Genomic DNA, 18,127 nt, shown 5'->3' with positions numbered 1-18,127 from the left:
TAAGTCTAGTTTGTCAAGTATGTCTATTAGGACATATTATATTATTTACCCAAGCCCTGTTATTAACCAGATGTCTTTTTCTCTAACTTTGTGAAAGGCTGGGAGTCAGTTTAGAGTTCACCTGTGGACTGTGTTGCATGTACCCACTAGTCTTGGTTCCTGTGCATGACGGAAATTAGACTAGACTATCTCTAAAGTAATTGCCGACTTTCATTTCCCCCTGAGAACTTGGGAAATGACTTAGGTATATTTAGGGCATGCAGGTAAGAATTAATATTAATTTTACCAGCAGTTTTTTTCTGTGAATTAAGGTTAAGATGAAAATGCTCTGTGAGAAAACCACATGATGGGTTATAACTAAAAAAACAGAACTGTGGGAAACCTTGTGGCAGAAGAATGGCAGTCAAAGTGTCTTGCCAGTGATTGTAAAGTGATAGACCTTATTTGTTGCTATATCGAAAATTTCTCACTGTAAGAGATTTGTAGTCAATAAGGTTATATCTTCAGGTATTGGAAAATCTGCCAGGAATGATACACCTAGAGAAATGTCCACATTGTCCTTAAAAAGAAGTATTTCTACATACTATTCCTTCATTTATCATATACAAACAAGTAAATAAATGAAATAATAGGATTTCAAGAATTGTTAGATATTATTAAAAGAAAGCAAGATAAGGGAATAGAGAGAGTAATTAGTAGGGAGGGTGCTTATTTTAGGATGGCGAGGGAACGCCTCTCAGAGGAGGTGACTGGTACATTGACCTGAGGGATGTGTACGTACATGGAAATGTCTGGATGAATGAGTGTTTCTGGATAATCAAATAGCATCTATGAGGGCTCTGTGGTGGGACAGACTTTGGCACATTTGAGGAACAACTGGTTTATCTTCACCCTACTTCTGAGACTGCCAGTCTTACCTAGTGCACCGACATCCCTTTTCTTAGGGTTCCCCAAAACATCACCTTTATAAATCTAATGAAAAGTTAAAAATTCTTGCAGGGCCATTAACTAGAGTGAATGTTGTAGCAGCATTTGACACATTTGAATACTCTGCTTTTTGAAATGCTTTTATTGACTCTGCTCACATGACACTGCTCCTTCCCCATTGCTGGTTTGAGACCTCTAAACGTTGGAATTCCCAGGGCTTACAGCTCAGCCTTCCTCTCTACCTAATCTGGGTTGCTCAAGTTCCATATCTATAAATGCCACCCATACATTCATGTTCAAAAAGTTGAATCTCCAATCTTGACTCCTTCCGTGAACTTGCTTTTCTTTATGGGTTGCCCACATAAATATTTGTATCCTGCTTAGGTTACCACCAGTCTAGAAATACTCCCTTTCAAGACCATTCTAAATGCCACAGCTTACATGAAGCCTCCTCTGATACCCTGTTGATGGAACTAGAACTTCAAGTCTCGTTCAGAAGTCAGCTCAAGGCAGAAAGCAGAGGAGTTTTATATTGCATCATTAACAGAAAATGTTTTGGTGGGGGGCTTCTTGTGAAATTGGTAAAAAAGCAGTTTCTTATGTAAAATGACCAAAACTGTGCTGTTTAGAATGTATTATGAAAGTTAAGACTGGGGATGAGCAAAAATGTTAAGGTAAGGTTGTTCATCCACTTGAATTATATTTATGAGCAAGATGAAAATAAAGGAATTGGAGAACAAAAGGCCAAGAATAACCCACAGCAGTCCTGAAGAAGAGCAATAACTGCAAGAATTTGCCCTCGTAGATATCATGATGTATTATAAGACTGTAATTATTAAGGTGGTGTAGTATTGCATTAGCTGCCTTTCTTTTCTTTCTGCACATTTCATTCCTAAAATTACCAGGTAGGGTAAGGTAAGTGTCCACAGGGAGGGGTAGGGGTAGGTGCCATAACCCAAGCAGGGTTAGGAGGGTACCCATGTCAGGATAGCCTGCTGTAGACAGGACGTCGGCAGTGTGAAGGACATCCTTGCCCAGGGACAGCCTGTCTGGAGGGGTGTCAGATCCTGAACCTAGGCTTTAGGCATAGGGTGTCAGTCTGAGCAGGTGAGGAAGCCTGATGCTTCCTCTTGCAGCAGCATCCAGAGGTGTGGGTGGGGGCAGTCTAGACTGAAGAGACAGAAGATGTACAGGGGGAGAGAGAAAGGCATTGGCAGGGGCGGGGGTTTTGTAGTGCCAGCGAGGAGAAGCCACAGAGACAGCACCCCTGGAAGTCAAGGGACAGTAAGAGTTTTAGAATGGAAGGGTTATTAGCAGAGTCGGCTGTCTGGAGAAGTCAAGTAGAGTGAGGACTGAATTTGTAGGTGTAGGTTTGAGCAGTTTGAGTTGCAGGGCCATTAACTAGAGTGAATGTGAATTATGAAAGAAGGAAATAGTAGAAAGCATAGATTACTCATGAAAAGTGTTGCAGTGGGAGGAGAGGAAAGGGATAACTTGAGTTGGCAGGGTGGAGAAAAAGGACTCAATATGGGAGAGTCTGGGTGGTTTGTAGACTTAGAAGAAGAGTCCAATAGCTAGAGAAATTTAAAACAAGTGTGTGGGGGAAGATGATACATCAGAATAGTAGAGGAAGGGCCAGGTGGATGGGATCACATATTCCAACTACAATTAGTATCTGCCCTATTAGTGTGACACTTCAGTTTTTCCTAGTCTTTTGCTATTACTCACAATGCTGCAGTAGATAATTGTGTACATAATTTTGTACTTGTATTTATAATCCCCATAGGTGGGATTGCTGGGTAGAAGCATGTATTTAAGATCTTGGTAGATATTGCCAAATTACCTGCCAAAGGGATTGTAGCCATTTGTACTTTCACTGGCAATGCTGTATAAATTCTTTATTGCTTTATAAGTTTAGAGTTCACATATCCCTCCCTTATGCCCAAATATGGAAAGAGAGAATGAAGTGTTTTAAGTATCATTTTAAATATATGCTTTTTCTAGACCTTGTTTGGTATCAGTTTGGCAATGATTTCACAGGTTTCAGATATACACATCTGTGTGAATATGTACCTATACATATATATGCTCCTACACATGCCTAAAGACACGTGTGTGAGTGTATGCATGTGTGTATATACTCTAAAAATGTATATTGTTTCCTTTGAAGAGTCTCCTGGGTTGTTAATTGTTATTAGACTGTGACTTTAAAAAAAAAATGTTTTTATTGATTTTTAAAGCGTGGGGAAGGGAGAGAGAGAGAGAGATAAAAACGTGGATAAGAGAGAATCATTGTTTGGCTGTCTCGTGCATGGCCCCATTGGGGATCAATCCTGCAACCCAGGCATGTGCCCTGACCAGAAATCAAACCAGTGACCTTTTGGTGCATGGGTCAGTGTTCGACCACTGAGTCACACTGGCCAGGCTAGAATGTGACTTTTAGAACTGAGAAAAGCAATTTTAACTAAAAAACAATTGTATTTGGTACCTACTTGTGAAACTTTTAAAGAATTCATTTAAACCACATGACTTGAAGTACTTTAGTGGAACTGTGTGAGGAGCTCTGGTTAGCAGGGTTTGGTATGTAAAGCCAGTAGTCAGTGGGTGCTGCCTTCTTCAGGGGATGTGCTTAGCATGCAGAACAGGAATGTCTGAGCAGAGCCAGCATTCTTGTTTGGAAGAATTTTTCCATCCTCCTCCACTTGTGGTTAAGTTCTTAAATTGTTCCTATTTCTTTAGTCTTCCCAAACTTGATACTCTATAGCAATTGAACCTTATTCCTGTATATTTTATAATTAACTATTCCTCTTATAAAATGCATCTGTAATTTTAAATTCTCAAACAGTTAAAGCTTCCAGGTTTTAAAAATGTTTTGTTTTGAAATATTTTAGACTTACAGCAAAATGGCAGAAATAGTCCAGAGTTCTCATCTATCCATCACCCAGCACCCACCAATGTTAACTGACCATTGTACAGTTATCCACACTAAGAAATTAACATTGGCACAATACCATTAGCTAAACTAAAACTACACACTTTATTTGGAGTTCGTTGGTTTTCCCACGACTTTCCTTTTCATGTTCCAGTATCCCACATTGGGTTATGTTTTCTCAGTCTCTTCCACTGTGTGACATTTCCGCAGTCTTTCATGTCCTTAAGGCTTGAAGGGCACTGGTTAGTTATATTATAGAATGTCTCTCAATTTGGGCTTTTCTGTTTTTTTTCTCTCTTCATGATTAGATCGAAGTTATAGATTTTTGGCAAGAATACTGCAAAGGCAGTATGCCTTAGGGGTGATGTTAACCTTGATCACTTATTTCAGCTGGGGCATGTCGGATCTCTCCATTATAAAGTTACTATTTTTCCCTTTATAATTATTCATGGTGGATATACTTGAGGATTGTGCAAATGTCCTATTTGTCAAACTTTCACCCACTGATTTTAGTATCCATCCGTGGATCTTATCTACAATTATTACTGTGGTGTTCCAACAGTAATTTTTCTATGTTCTCCATCTTCTACATTTATTAACCAAAATTCTTCTGTAAGGGAGAACTGTGTTCCTTCCCTCCCCCCTCCTCCCTCCCTTCCTTCTTTTGTTTGTTCCTTCCTTCCTATTTGTACTCATGGCATTTATTTTATTATGTAGGTTAGCTAATACAGTCATTTCTTTTGTTGCTTAAATTGTTCCAACTTTGGACATCAGGAGCTCTTTCAGGTTGACTCCTGAACCTTTTTGACTTTTTTTTTTTTTTTTTTTTTTTTTTTTTTAGTCAGTCCTCCCTTCCTCCCACCTCCACCATAAGATGCTCCAAGCTCTTATATTTCCTCTGTCCCAGCCCCACAATGGACTGCTGCTCCAAGGAGCCCTTGTTCCGTCTATTGGAGAATGGTATTTAGGAATCAAGATCGAGGCACTAAGTGTGCTTGTTGCTTGGAAAGTTGTTACTTGTAGGCACTTTTTTTGATGCCTAAGTTTGGTTTTTCATTTGTTTATTATGCATTACCTCCTTTTGGATTTTTGCATTAGTGTTTAAGGTAGGGTAAAATAGAAATACAATTTTAAGAAAAATGGATTATATGTTGTAATATTTCATGTTGCTTTTGCTTGTTATAGAGGATAAGAAATTTCTTCTATAACATCAATTTTTATATATAAACTTCTTTCCTCACATATATCTTTATTTGATAACTTTAGAAACCAAACACAGATGACTGTTGGGCTTTGAAAGGAAAAAAAGGGTGAAGATTTACTCCTTTTAATTTTTTGTGCTTTCTTCCTATTCATTCATTCACTCATTCACTCGTTCATTCATTCAGTTTTATTGAGGTATAATTGACAAATAAGAAGGTAAGATATATACTTTCTCTCCCTTTAAGCTCATGCTTAGAGAAAGGGAAATGGAATTAGTTCTTCCTTAGTTGGTGTTTATAAGTGAGTTTTTCCTTTTGGCAAGAATTTATTGGGTTGTATATGTTGATAAAGATGCTATTGTCTGTTGAGAATGAAAATTGGTAAAACTAAAAAATATATTCAGATATGATGGTGTTTAAAGTTTTATATATATCGAATGTGGCTTCTTTTGAAGTAAATTGGCACGTAATTTTATTATATACTTATTGACAATGTTTAAACAGGCTTTTAGAATAGGGAAAAATAGCTTTAAATATCTCCTGTTGAAGGAAAATTACCTTGCTTTTTGCATTTAAAAATATTTGTTGATGCCCACTGTGTCAGGCACAATGCCAAATACTAGAAATGCTGCTAAGGTAACCAGAGTCCAAATAGTTTATAAAAACAGATTGAATAATTTTTTAAAATTATATTAACAATTTCATAATTTTAAATAGTACTGAAGAATCTAAAGCAGTGGTTCTCAACCTTCTGGCCCTTTAAATACAGTTCCTCATGTTGTGACCCAACCATAGAATTATTTTTGTTGCTACTTCATAACTGTAATGTTGCTACTGTTATGAATCATAATGTAAATATCTGATATGCAGGATGGTCTTAGGCGACCCCTGTGAAAGGGTCGTTCGACCGCCAAAGGGGTCACGACCCACAGGTTGAGAACCGCTGATCTAAAGTAAGACGGTAAGTTTCTTCAACCCTAAATTCACCCTTCCTCCCCAGTCATTGGTGTATCCTCCAGACCTTTTTCTTTATATATGCACAAAGATGATATTAATAATGTCTTTGAAAGATGAATGGGTTTATGCTCTATGTATTTTTATGCAGCTTGCGTTTCATTTAAAAATGAATGTTCATAATCTTTTCATTTTTATATATAGAGAGCCATCTAGATATTGATTAGTTGAATAGTTGAGAGGGTTAAGGATGATGAGAATCCAGAATCAAAGATCACTTGAACAAACATTAAGGGAGAGGCAATCTGGTCTCTGTAAAGTGAATCGTGTCTTACTAATAATCTATGGCTTTTTGAGGGAATTACCAAAAAATCTTTGTTGAGCCCAGCCAGCGTGGCTCAGTGGCTAAGTGTTGACCTATAAACCAGAAGGTCACGGGTTTGATTCCTGGTCAGGGCACATGTCTGGTTGTGGGCTCAGTCCCAAGTCCCCAGTGTGGGGCGTGCAGAAAGCAGCCAACCAGTGATTTTCTCTCATCATTGGTGTTTTTATCTCCCTCTCTCTCTCCCTTCCTCTCTGAAATCAATAAAAATATTTTTTTTAAAAAGTCTTTGATGAATTTCCAGACCAAGAATATCTAAAACTTGCTTTGTGTTTCAGAGAAATACTTTTGTCTCATAGAGGGCAAGTATACAGATAGAAATAAAGACTAGGCACAAGTCTGGGTCACCCTTTGATTATTTGTGTTTATTTAGGAGTTTCAGAAACAATGTGGGGGAGAAAGGTAGATGCAGTAAACATTTCCATATATGCTAAACTGGAATATTGAGTATGTTAAAAAAGATGATTAGAATAAATTTCAGGAAGATTTCATACAGTTGTGCGAATAGAAAAAAGGGTTAAGTGATGAGCTGCTTATTGATAAAATATAAGGTAAGACATAGTTCACGTGGTGACTTCTGAACCATATTGCTTAAACTAGAGGCTTAAAGGAAGTGTGATTTTAAATCAAAATAAAACAAAGCCCCAATCCCTCACTTTAACATGGTAGGTGATAGAAAGATGGGTCTTGTCATCCTGAGGTAGTATAAGTCAAAGATACTTAGAAATATGCTAACATTTAGTAAATACATGACATGATACTTTTCTCTTATAATCTTTCCCTCTTAGCAGATCAGCATGAGTCCTGAACCTGGAGGTGAGAATGGAGTTTCAAAACATTTTGTAAAAAGTAAACAAAAGTGATTGACCATTTGGTTACTCCTCAGCTGGTATTCTCAGGACCTCAAGTTCTCAGTTTGGAAGACTACTGATGCTATTCACTGAAACATAAAAGAAAGTTGTTTCCTCACAGTGGTTGCCAGGGCTTTAACTATAATTTACTACTCCTCTGAAGACAGCATTTTGAAATAAGGGAGAGAAAAATATAGTAAATCATGTAGAAATGCAGCCAATTTACACTTACACAGTGCTAGGTAAGAGAGCTAGCATGCTTTGTACAAACAGCTTCCTCAGGACAGAATGTGCATAACCTGCATGTATCCTGGAGACAGCTCAGTGTGTCATTTCACCAGGGGCTGCCTCCTCACTGAACAGATTTCTTCAGCCTCAGTCAGGGCCCCATTCAGCTTCAGACAGCAAACATCTGTTGAGAGCCTACTTCATCTTATGCTCAATATGCTGGGCACTTGGGATAGAAAGACAAATAAGACATCTCCTCCCCTCTAGGTCACGGTTAACCCAGTCCCTGGAAGCCCTTCAGCAGGCAGACTGTGAGGTGAAACAGTGTCCTCTTTCTTCAGAAATATCCTCAGGGTCAGGACATTCATATTTCCTTTAATAATCTGGATTTTCTTGAACCTATAACATAATTTACATCTAGATTTATTTTGTCTAGCTGTGTCTAGAGTTATGGTCCTCATTTTTTCTTTGGATCACAGACTCCTGCTAGGAATCAAATTGAAGCTATGAAATTCCACAAAATACATGTACACAGAGAATTTTGTGATTCTGTTATGCTGTAGAGTTGTAAATCAAAAGAGGTTTATAACTACTGCTTTAGACATTTAACTTTTTCTTGGGGAGAAAGAAATGTCAACATAAAATTTAAAGTATAAGGTAATAAGTGTTATGGTGGGATCCACGAGACTAAGGTACCTTTTGTAATTTTGTCTTTACTTTCTTTGGGCCTAAAATTGTTGAGTCTAAAAGACAAACTGCCTGGCTGGTGTTGCTCAGTGGTTGTGCATCAATCTATGAATCAGGAGTCATGGTTCGATTTCTAATCAGGGCACATTCACCCCTAGTCAGGGGTGAATACATTCTTTCTGATTGGTGCTTTGGGTTTCTTAGGATATATTCCTAGAAGTGGGATCACTGGGTCAAATGGCAGTTCCATATTTAATTTTTTGAGGAAACTCCATGCTGTTTTCCATATGGTTGCACCAGTCTGCATTCCTACCAGTAGTGCACTAGGGTTCCCTTTTCTCTACATCCTTGCCAGCACTTGTCTGTTGATTTGTTGATGGTAGCCATTCTGACAGGTGTGAGTTGATGCCTCATTGTTGTTTTAATTTGCATCTCTCTAATGATCAGTGACTTTGAGCATTTTTTCATGTCTCTTGGCCATCTGTATGTCCTCTTTGGAGAAGTGTCTATTTAGGTCCTTTGCCCATTTTTAAATTGGATTGTTTGTCTTTCTTGATAAGTTTGTCTTCCTTATATATTTTGGATATTAACCCTTTATCAGATGTATCATTGCCAAATATGTCCTCCCATACAGTGGGCTCTCTTTTCGTTTTGTTGATGGTTTCTTTTGCTGTGCAGAAGCTTTTCATTTTGATGTAGTCCCATTTGCTTATTTTCTCCTTAGTTTCCTTTGCCTTAGGAGATGTATCTGTAAACATACTGTTACAAGAGATATCTGATATTTTGCTGCCTATGGTTTCTTCTAGGATTTTTATGGTTTCACAACTTACATTTAAGTCTTATCCATTTTGAGTTTATTCTTGCGTATGTTGTAAGTTGGTGGTCTAGTTTCACTTTATTGCATGTATCTGTTCAATTTTCCCAGCACCATTTATTTTATTTTTTTTATTAGTTAAGGTATTACAAATGTGTCCTCATCCCCTGGCTTATATACATGTATACAAGTCCTTCGGTTGATCTCTTCCCCGTACCCCCGCCCTCCCCTACTTTCCTTCTGGGGATTGATAGCCTGATCACTGTTTCTCAGTCTTTGGATCTGTCCCTTTTCATCAGTCTGTGTTGTTCTCTATAATCCACAAATGAGCCCAGCACCATTTATTGAATCGAGACTGTTTTGACTCCATTGTATGCTCTTGCCTCCTTTCTCAAATATTGAGTGTAATGGCTTGGGTCGATTTCTGGGTTCTCTGTTCTGTTCCATTGATCTATATGCCTGTTCTTGTGCCAGTACCAGGCTATTTGGATTACGGTGGCTTTGTAGCATTACTTGAAATCTGGTATTGTGATTCTTCATATAGAATAACAATAATTCTGTGAATTAGGTACTATTATTCCTATTTTACAGATGAGAAAATGTAGGTATGGAAAGAATACATAACTTACCTAAAGTCATACATTTAGTGAATGGTAAATTTACCTTAGTCATTATTATTATTACTACTACTAAACTTTTTTCAAAGACCTGGCTACTTTGCTTTATTTTTATTATTATTTTTAAAATTCTCACCCAAGGTTATGTACGGGATGACACTCCAACCAACTGAATCATTTGGCCAGGGCTCTGGCTACTTTGCTTAAAAAGAACTGCCTTATTATTGTTAGTCATTGGACAACTGTTTTTAAATTATTTTGGAGTCACAAACATCTTTGAGAATCTGAGAAAAGTTGTAGATTCTTTTCCCAGAAAAATGCAGGGCCCACAAATTTTTGTATAAAGTCTTAATATGGGCATGTAGCGTTTGAAAGCTATCTGTGGATTCTAGAATAATAGTTATCAAATTTTAGTGAGTATATAAATCACCTGAGTTGCTTGTTAAAGTGCAAATTACCTGATTTCACAAATCCTCCCTTTAATAAGCACTTCAGATGGTACACTGTGTATGCGGGATGTTTTAACAGCACTGTCTACAAAGCTCTTCCCTGAGATCAGAGTCTTGTTATCCCACTGCTATTTCAGAGTAGCTACTACCCAGGACCTAAGTGTTGTGAAGCAGGTCTTTGTTATCAAATGATTGTTCATTATCACAACTGCCATTAAAAACTCTGAGGTTGATGTTAAGGTATAATGTTATTGCTAATACTGCCAATCTTTTATCTTCCAATTTTCTGCTTAAAAGAATATCATATATGCCTGAACAGATATGATTTATTTCCCAATTATTTGAATAGTCTGGAGATTATTGGTTTCCTTTGATAATTAGCAACTCTTTATTACTGTTTTTTTAAAATAGACTTTTCTCTCAGCGAGTTTATTTCTTAACCTATTTAAACAATGGTTTAAATTACTTATTTAAATTTTTTTGTAATTATTTTTATTCGTAGGATGAACTTTCTGATGTTAGCCAAGGATCTAAAGCTACCACTCCAGCATCAACAGCTGCTTCAGATGTGTCAGCACTTCCTGCTGACACGCCCTTAAAGGAAGACAGTGAAGGATTTGTGAAGGTTGCAGATGCACCAAGTAAGGCAGACATAGGCAAGCATATTGAAATTCAAGTAGCCCAAGAAACTAGAAATGTGTCAACAGGTATGTGACCCTAGTTCTTTTTTTCTTCTTTAAGAGAGGGGAAGTAGAGGAAAGAGAAGGAGAAGAAACATTGATATGAGAAACATCAATTGGTTTCCTCTCACTCATGCCCACATCGGGGATCAAACCCACAACCTGGGTATATGCCCTGACCTTTTGGTGTATGGAACGATGCTCTAAACAACTGAGCCACCCTAGTTCTTTACTTACTGGCAAAGTTTTCAATAAATCCAGATGATGTGGGTATGAGAAAATTCATCATTGTGTTGTTGATGCTTTGCATTTATAAAATAAAGCAGTGGTTGCCAACCGGTGGTCCTAAAGGTTGGCGTCCACTGAAATAGATAAATAATTCATTGTAATCAATTATACGTAAGCTTAAAGAGGTGATGATTAAATAAAGTTTTGGAGAGAAAAATGTTAGGAGCTGGAGGGTTGGAGAGCCTGAAAGGTAGGAGGACACTGTTTTTCTCTCCCTGCCTCAGATCATTAGTCTGAGTTCTGGCCTAGGATACACTGCACTGTGTCTCAAGAAATACAAATGAAAACTTCCTTTGGTTATTTATTAGTTTCTGATATTAACTGTTAATTGAATATACGACATATTGTCTAACTCTATGTTTCCTAGAATATACTCTTTAAAAAAATTTTTATGATCAAATGATGTATTTACAACCATAGAAACAACAAGATTTTTATATAAGGGCTATATTCATTAATTAAGTCATCTTGTCCTTTTGTAAGGCTCTGCGGAAAATGAAGAGAAGTCAGAGGTTCAAGCGATCATCGAATCCACTCCGGAGTTGGATATGGACAAAGATCTCAGTGGATATAAAGGCTCAAGGTGCTGTTAATGTCAGATTAAGACATTTTATCCCTCTTTTCCTCTCTCTCAGAAGTACGCTGTTGTTTTCTGGTCTCTGACCAGACTGAATGCATTCACATGTTTTGCTGAAGAAATGTTGGTATTATATTTCAGTTTCTGTTTTTTTGAAACTGACATTGTACATGGTTTAAATGTTTTATGAACTATGGCCTTTACAGAATTAGGTATTAGAGCATGTGGAAGGTCAGAGAGAAAAGACAGCCAAAGAATATCCCTACATATGGGAACTTAAGGAAGCATAGAAGCGGGTGTGGGGGAAATAACAATTTGAGCAAAATTTATTCCTCTCTCAGATCAGGAAGAAGAGACTGCTCCCTTCAGAACTGAAAGTGTCTCATTTCACATGGGGAGATGCTTAGTGGTGAAAATTGTTAGATAGCATCTTAACCAAGGTCATCTGAAATAGATTGATGTTCAAGAATGTCAAACAGGAGCTGCTACCTTTTCATTTCTTCTATAAATTTTATCCTTTAATTAATTAATAATTACCACTAAAAATACATGCCATTTATTGGTTACTTCTAGCATTGTGCAGTATGCAGTAGTGGTTAAAAGCAAAAACCTAGGGTAAGACTGTGGGTTCAAATCCTGACTTGGATTTGAATTTGAGATAAGTTTCCTCATCCATAAAAGGAGTTTATAATAATACTTCAGATAGTTGTGAGAAGTGAATGAGTCAGTACATGTTAAATCACTGGCAAAGTGCCCAGTTCAATAAATGTTAGCTAATATCATCATTATTTTGTATCATTTGTTCTTAATTACCTATATGAGATAGAGGTCTTCATCTCCATTTTACAAATAAGGAAACTCAGAATGTTCAAGATTGCTAAGCCTTCAAGAGGTAGAGCTGGGTTCAGTCCAGGACTGTGAAAACTTAGTGTATAAAAAGTAATTTGCTTCTGGTCCAGTCTGTCCTAAGCCTAGGAGATGCAGCTCCTTATTAACAGTTGTGCGTTTCTGTCATTCTGAATCTCTTTTAAAAATTTAAAAAATTATTTTTATTAGACCAATGCGTGTATGTAGTACAGGGTTAAATGGTCATGCGCAATATGAAGGGCAGTGGTAGTCCCTTGCCCTCCCCACTGTTCATTCCCACTCCCAAGAGGTGATCTCTGTTACTTCTTAGCTCCCTTTGGCTCTTTATCTTCAGGTCACATCCTTATGTAGGTCTTCCTTGGTCCCTCTTTCGCAGCTGAGATTCTGTAGGAAATTGTCCTAATGCCCTAAGGCATCTCTTGTATTTAATGGATGTGTTAACACTCCTGTGCATCTAGAATAGTAATAGCTATGTATGTGCTTTCTTTGGAAGGATTGAGAACATGACGATGTTCTTGGTATAGGGGTCTTCTTTCTTGTATCTTGTATATAGTAAATTTTTCATCTGTAAAAATCATATCTCCCAGTTCTGAGAAATTTTCTCTTTATTTCTTCTTATTGTTTTCTCTTCCTCTTTCTTTCTGGAACACCTGTTAGTGGACACTGAACATCTTGGCCTGACCCTCATTTTTCTGTTCTCTCCTATTAATGTTCTAATTTCTGGATGATTTATTCCAGTTTTACCTTTCAACCCTCATTGATATTTTTTCTCCCTAAAAATTTTTTGTTTTCAATATTTATTTTGGCATGGTGCAGTTGCTCGCTAGCAGGGCTAAATTGGGGGGAGGGAGGGGGATGAAGAGGGAGGACATCTGTAATACTTTCAACAGTAAATATTTTAAAAATATATTTATCCTGGAAAAAAAAATCTTTGTTTTCAAGTCCCTGTTGCTGCCTGCATTGTCTCCTTTTGCTCTGAGTGCCTCTGTCATAACCCATTTATTTTGGTTCTTTTATATAGAGAGGCCTTTATATGTCTGCTCTGTGGCTATTTTGCTCAGACTGAAGTAAATGACTTATTCTCCGGTGTCCTGCCTATAACATTTAAACTTGGTTTTCATTATTCAGGGAGCTATGTTGCAAGAAGGGAGGTCTGAGGATTGGATCTAGACCTCATACTGTTTCTTGTGTCATCTTTCAGCCCATATTTCTGTTATATGTCCCCCATGGATGCTCCTCTCCAAAGATTGCTGGTTCCTTCCATTCCTGGGCCTTTCAGGGGTTCTGGCAGCATACTGACTTCCTCCCTAACCCCATTGGTTTAGGTGTCAGCTTTCTCTTGTCTGTTAAGTTAGTTTCTACTCCTTGCCAGTCTGTTTTCCATCTTACAGAATTTTGTTCACATTTCATCTGCCCTAGTTTCTTTTTCTATTCCTTATGTCCTTGTGGGTTCTTTCTAATTCCTTTCCTGTCATTTTAATTGATTTTTTAATTATTGGGTGATAAATGACTATGTTCAGTTCACCGTGTTTAATTGGAAATTCTGCAAAAACTTATTTTCCTATTACTATAACATTAATGTATAAACATACTAGTACATGTACGGTATATCTCCACTTCCCTCCACTCCTGCAAAAACGGTTACATTATACATAATGTTTTGCTGTTAGCTTTTAAAATATTTTTTTTAATTGACTTCAGAGAGTAAGGGAGAAAGAGAAAAAAACATTAATGATGAAAATCATCAATCAGCTGCCTCCTTCACGGCCCCTACTGGGGATGGAGCCCGAAACCTGGGCATATGCCCTGACCAGGTATCAAACCAACAACCTCTTGGTACATGGGTCGATGCTCAACCACTGGGCCATACCAGCCAGGCAAGAAATGTTTTAAAAATCGCATTTTGTATTATTTGTAAATGATAGGTTAAAAAAAAAATGCCTATGTAACTTAGCCTATTGTATTCATAGACTGTTAAAGTCCTTATGATATTTGTTGATTTGGTTTTGTTGTTTTTATTGCATAGCACTCCCACCAAAGGCATAGAGAACAAAGCTTTTGATCGCAACACGGAATCGCTCTTTGAAGAACTGTCCTCAGCTGGCTCAGGCCTAATTGGAGATGTGGATGAAGGAGCAGATTTACTAGGTATGATGGCTTATCTGAAGACATAGCATACTGTTTTAAAAATATATTTTTTAAAATAAGAAATTTTAACACTTGATTTTTCTGAGATTTCTCTGAGTATTCTGTTTCAACTCTATGGGAAATGTGATCATTTTAGAATTTGTCATTGAAGAACACCTGGCTTGAAAAGAATATAGTGCATTTGGCTCTTTTACTCTTTTTTTTTTTAAAATATATTTTATTGATTTTTTTACAGAGAGGAAGGGAGAGGGATAGAGAGTTAGAAACATCGATGAGAGAGAAACATTGATCAGCTGCTTCCTGCACACTCCCCACTGGGGATATGCCCGCAACCAAGGTACATGCCCCTGACCGGAATCGAACCCGGGACCCTTGAGTCCGCAGGCTGACTCTCTATCCACTGAGCCAAACCGGTCAGGGTAGCTCTTTTACTCTTTATTGGTGACCTTTGCCAAATAGATCAACCACTCTGGGCCTTAGTTTCTTTGGGTATTAAAGGAGGAGGTTGGACTCTGTTTCAGGGGTTGGGCAAATGCAGCTCATGGGCCAAATCCAGCTCATCTTTGTGTGTGAAGAGAGTTTTCTTGGAACACCTTCACACTCATATGTTTATTCATTGTCTGTAGTTGCCTTTGCACTACAATAGGGGACCTAAGTAGTCTGCAACAAAGATCATATGGCTTAAAAGCCTACAGCATTCACCATCTGGCCTGTACAGAAAAAGTTTGCCAACTCCTGCTCTAGGTGATCTCTAAAGTCCCTTCCAATAATAATTACATGACTATAACTCATGTGAAGTAGTTTTGGTGTATAACTTCAAACCTTACAGAAATTGAAAACCTCATAGTATTAAAAATCTGTGCCTCTGTGTTAAATTATTGGTTACCAGTTATGTCCTTGAAAGTTTGAAGTATTTTCTGAAGGAAACATAAATTCTGTATAAACAGAGCTCTCAGTCTATCTATCTAGTAAGAGAGATTGAAAGTATATAAATAAAAGTGTTCTGTGTTAGACATAGACTCCCACTGTTAAAATCTAAGGAAAACATTGCAAGTAATTGAATGAGTTTGCATTTCTCAAGGGAGAACTAAAGGATTAATTCATAAAGAATACTCCATTTTTACATTAAATTTATGGTTTAATTTTAATTAACATTAAATTATGCATGAAAAGTTCTTTAAGATTTGATTGGTTTAAGAAACTGACTCCTTGGCAAAATTGAAGGGCTGATGTAAAAAATGCTAGAAAGAAGAATTTTGAAATGTTTAAATTTAGATTCAAATTTATATACAGTAAAATTCACTCTTTTTGGTGAATATTTTTAGTTTTGACAAATGCATAGATTTATGTAATGACCACCAGAATCATAAACATCACCCCCAAAATTTCCTTCTGCCCCATTGAATTTAACCAGAATAAGTACTTTTTTTGTTGTTTTTAGTTGATTTCAGAGAAGAAGGGAGAGAGAGAGATAGAAACATCAATGATGAGAGAGAATAATCGATCAGCTGTCTCCTGCACACTCCCTACTGGTGACAGAGCTGCATCCCAGGCATGTGCCCTGATCGGGAATTGAGCCATAACCTCCTGGTTCATGGGCTGATGCTCAACCATTGAGCCACACTGGCCGGGCCAGAATGAATACTTTTAGTTGATTTCAGAGAAGAAGGGAGAGAGAGAGATAGAAACATCAAAGATGAGAGAGAATAATCGATCAGCTGTCTCCTGCACACCCTCCACTGTGGATGTGCCCGCAACCAAGGTACATGCCCTTGACTGGAATCGAACCTGGGACTCTTGAGTCTACAGGCCGACACTCTATCCACTGAGCCAAACCGGTCAGGGCAGAATGAGTACTTTTTAATGTAGTTTTGTACACTTTGCTGCCTCATAGTCCAATATTGAATAATATAATATTTGAAGATGGAAGCACACACTTTTCTTTTAAAGAGTTAAGAAGCCACATAATACTTAGAAATAATTATGGTCTTTTAAATCAAATATTTTCTGAAAGCTTTCATCTTTAAGTCAGAAAATTAAACATAATAGGTTAAAAGCAAAATCCTGACACCATGGCTTCCTTTCCACTTTGAAAAGAATAAATAGTTTTATATTTTCCCTTTTGCAGATATTGGTATATTTATTTCTAGAAAGTTTCAGATTAGGAGATTTAAAAATACTATCGTAAGTGTAGCAACTTGTGCCTACTTTTTGGTCAGTGATAAGAAATGAAATTTCCAAGGCACATATTTGTTCTTGGCTTCTCTTCTGTACAGTTCAGTGACAGCTACTGAGGTCTAATACTTGCTAAAGGGAATATAGCTAAACTAACAAAATTGTTTCCCAACGTTCGTTAATGGGCCTGTTAACGAACTCATTATTCATTTTTCTCGTTACCGTATTATTATAAAACTCTCTTCTCTAGTTTGAGGATATAAAGTTTTTTATAATCATATATGTGCTTAGTTTACTTTTTCTGGTTTTAATAATTTAAAAGAGATAACTATCCCTAACAGTTTGTGCTTTATCTTGATTGGTATCTCATCCCTTGACTTTATTTTTATTGATCCCTTTCTCCATTCACTCTAGTCACTTATTCCCAATAGCCACACTCTAGAAATTGGAAATTACACATTCATACATCCTTCTGTTGGGATTTTCTTTCTCTTGATTACATTCTGTATTTTCTACTTCTCCATCTTTACTAACTTCTTTATATTATTACTGAAACATGTTCAGTTGTTGTCCATTTAAAAATAAAAATACTGCCCTCCTCTGACCCTCTAGCTTCAGTTGCTACCCCCGCTGCCACTCTCCGTCCATTTCTAGTCCCACTTTTATGCAGCAGTATCAGTGAAGTGTCTGTTATGGGACAGTTCTAGTGCCATGAAACAGCAGTGAACAAAACAGGCTTCTTAGAAGTGTGGCTTCTTTTAACCAGCACGCTTTCCCAGTCCCACTTGCATCTCAGCCGGCTGCAGTCTGAGTGGTTTTCTCCCCGACCCTTGCCTTGCCTTAGACAGCCTCTTGTTTGCTGTGTCCAATGGTTCCTTCTCAGTTATTTCACATGACTTCTCAGATAGCATTTGTCTTTAAAACTGTCTTTGCCGTGTTTCTGGAATATCAGACTTACCAGACTGCCCTGCATTCTTTTCAGTCTTCTCTGCAGGCTCTCATTCTCTGCCCATCTTTCAGCTGTCAGAGTTCCTGTCCCAATGCTGCTGCTCTGTTTGGGAAATCTTATTTGCTGTTGTTGTTTCTTGGCTTTCATGGCTGATTGTTCCAAAGTTTTCATTGCCATCTAAGATCTTTTTCTAGAGCCCCAGGCTATTACTTTCAAACAGCCCATAGACAGCTCTAAGATGATTTGTAGGGCTTTACACTTGATATGCCTAAAGCTCAGTTCATCATCTTTATTGTCCTGTCTTCCAAGGCTCTTCTTTTTTTTTTTTTTCATTAAATTAAATCTTTATTGTTCAGATTATTACAGTTGTTCCTCTTTTTTCCCCCATAGCTCCCCTCCA

General features: G+C 37.4%; 1 protein-coding gene across 4 annotated transcripts in view; it reads left to right on the top strand.

Moving 5' to 3' along the window:
- Positions 1-18,127, top strand: part of SPAG9 (sperm associated antigen 9) — a 61,222-nt gene that overhangs the window by 7,214 nt on the left and 35,881 nt on the right. For all 4 annotated transcript variants that reach the window (XM_014541186.1, XM_014541188.1, XM_005868186.2 and 1 more), the window contains exons 3-5: positions 10,546-10,750; positions 11,495-11,594; positions 14,482-14,603. In XM_014541186.1, coding sequence (XP_014396672.1) covers positions 10,546-10,750; positions 11,495-11,594; positions 14,482-14,603 — 427 coding nt within the window. The remainder of the gene's footprint in view (positions 1-10,545; positions 10,751-11,494; positions 11,595-14,481; positions 14,604-18,127) is intronic.

This window comes from Myotis brandtii, unplaced genomic scaffold (assembly GCF_000412655.1).
Source record: "Myotis brandtii unplaced genomic scaffold, ASM41265v1 scaffold265, whole genome shotgun sequence".
In the NCBI taxonomy this organism is placed as follows: Eukaryota; Metazoa; Chordata; class Mammalia; order Chiroptera; family Vespertilionidae; genus Myotis; species Myotis brandtii.
Note: the sequence above shows the minus strand (reverse complement) of the source record. Positions and strands in the feature narration are given on the sequence as shown.